We start from the raw sequence: 1,543 nt of genomic DNA on the forward strand, positions 1-1,543 counted from the left end.
AAGGCATTGCTGTCTCTCCCTTCGAAGCTCTCTTACTTATGCGTCTTGGGCCCGCCCGGGGTTGTGTTGATTGACATCAATCTTGAAGCCGAGAGGGGGGGCGGGGGGGAAAGTAGGCATTGGTGCCACTTGGCCCATGAGGGGAGCAGCTTCCGAGACGACCGTCGACCCCACACACGTGCTCTCGTCCGTGCCTCGCGGGCCGGCAAGTCGGGCGACGCCGAGAGGCTGTGCGGAATGCCGCGCGTGTGTGCATGCATGCATGTGTAATAGTCGTGCTAGTAGCTGGCCGAACCGAGTCCCGGCTTGCCGCCGGTGCTCCGAACGTCGCGTCACATCTCCTCCGCCGCCTTCGCCGCCGCCTTCATCACCCCCGCCATCCGGCTCATCGTCGCGGGCGTCGGCGCCGCCGTGTCGCCGTCCTTCTTGGCGTCGTCGTCGCCACCACAGCAGCAGCAGCAGCAGCAGCTGCAGCAGCCGCCCTTCTTCTTCTTCTTCTTGCCCTCCTTGGCGGCCGCACCGGTGGCGGCCGGGTCCTGCTTCTTCTTCTTCTTCTTCTCCTCCTCATCCTCCTCCTCCTCGCCCTCCTCACCCTCGTCGCCTTGCTCGTCGCCGCCTTGCTCGTCGCCGCCCTCCTCGTCGCCGCCCTCCTCGTCCATGTCCAGGTCCAGGTCCGCGCAGAGACCCAAGGGATCGCAGGGGTTGAATTCAATCAATTCCTCGAGAGGCTCGCCCGCCATCCTGCACAGCTTGAAGCATTTGCAGCACACTCCCATGGTTCAGTACCTGCGCGAATGAATGCGCGCTTTGGCGGTCATTCGCGGTGCGGGAAGCGTGCCGGGGTGGGTGGTGCGCAGTGGTGGCGCGATCAGGAGCAGTGGGGAGGCTAGCGGGTGGCGGACGGTGGGCGCGGAGGGCGATGCGAAATGGGGTTTGGCGCACCTGACTCGAGACGTGCCTTGCTTGCGTGCGAGGCGCGAAGTGCTCGACGGCCGACCCGAGCCTCCTTTCAATGAGCTTCCTTTTGAGGCGACCGAGCACCTCCCCGCCCCTTTTGCCGAGGGGGGGCACTTTGGCTGCGCACACGCCCCTCGGCGGTTGCGGCGGAGGGTGGGGCTTGGGCGACACCTGGCGGAGCGGGCGAGACCCCCGCCCCGAGACGCGCACTTTTTTGACACATTTTAAAGGAGGAGGCGTGTGTGCCCAAGGAGTAGGCAGACGCTGCTCGAGCTCCCCCTCGACAAGTGGCAAAGGGCGCTCCTCGCGACGTGCGTCCCGGGTGTGTGCCCCGGTCCCGTGCACGGACACGTCCACGAGGGGTCCACGGCACGTCCCCGCAGGTGCTTTTGGGGGTGGGCGGACCCCGTGGGGTGGCGGAACCACCTCGAGGCCCGGCGGGAAACCCCCCGGAGGGTTTTCCCCCCCCCCCCCCCCCCCGACCCTTCTCTGGCCGGCGTGTGCTCCTCAGGCGGAGCGAGAGCCCGTCGCCGACGCCGAGGCGCGCGTGGAGGCGGTCTGGAGACCGCGCGAGGAGCGGCAGGTG

General features: G+C 67.5%; 1 protein-coding gene across 1 annotated transcript; it reads right to left on the reverse strand.

Moving 5' to 3' along the window:
• Window positions 1–332: 332 nt before the first annotated feature.
• On the reverse strand, window positions 333–740 carry EMIHUDRAFT_124175 (hypothetical protein; the record flags this gene model as incomplete). The annotated part of the gene is made up of 1 exon (XM_005768995.1): window positions 333–740. The coding sequence occupies one exon, from the start codon at window positions 738–740 to the stop codon at window positions 333–335; it is 408 nt and encodes a 135-aa protein (XP_005769052.1).
• Window positions 741–1,543: the final 803 nt, after the last annotated feature.

The sequence above is a fragment of the Emiliania huxleyi genome (assembly GCF_000372725.1).
Source record: "Emiliania huxleyi CCMP1516 unplaced genomic scaffold EMIHUscaffold_4362, whole genome shotgun sequence".
Classification (NCBI taxonomy): Eukaryota; Haptophyta; order Isochrysidales; family Noelaerhabdaceae; genus Emiliania; species Emiliania huxleyi.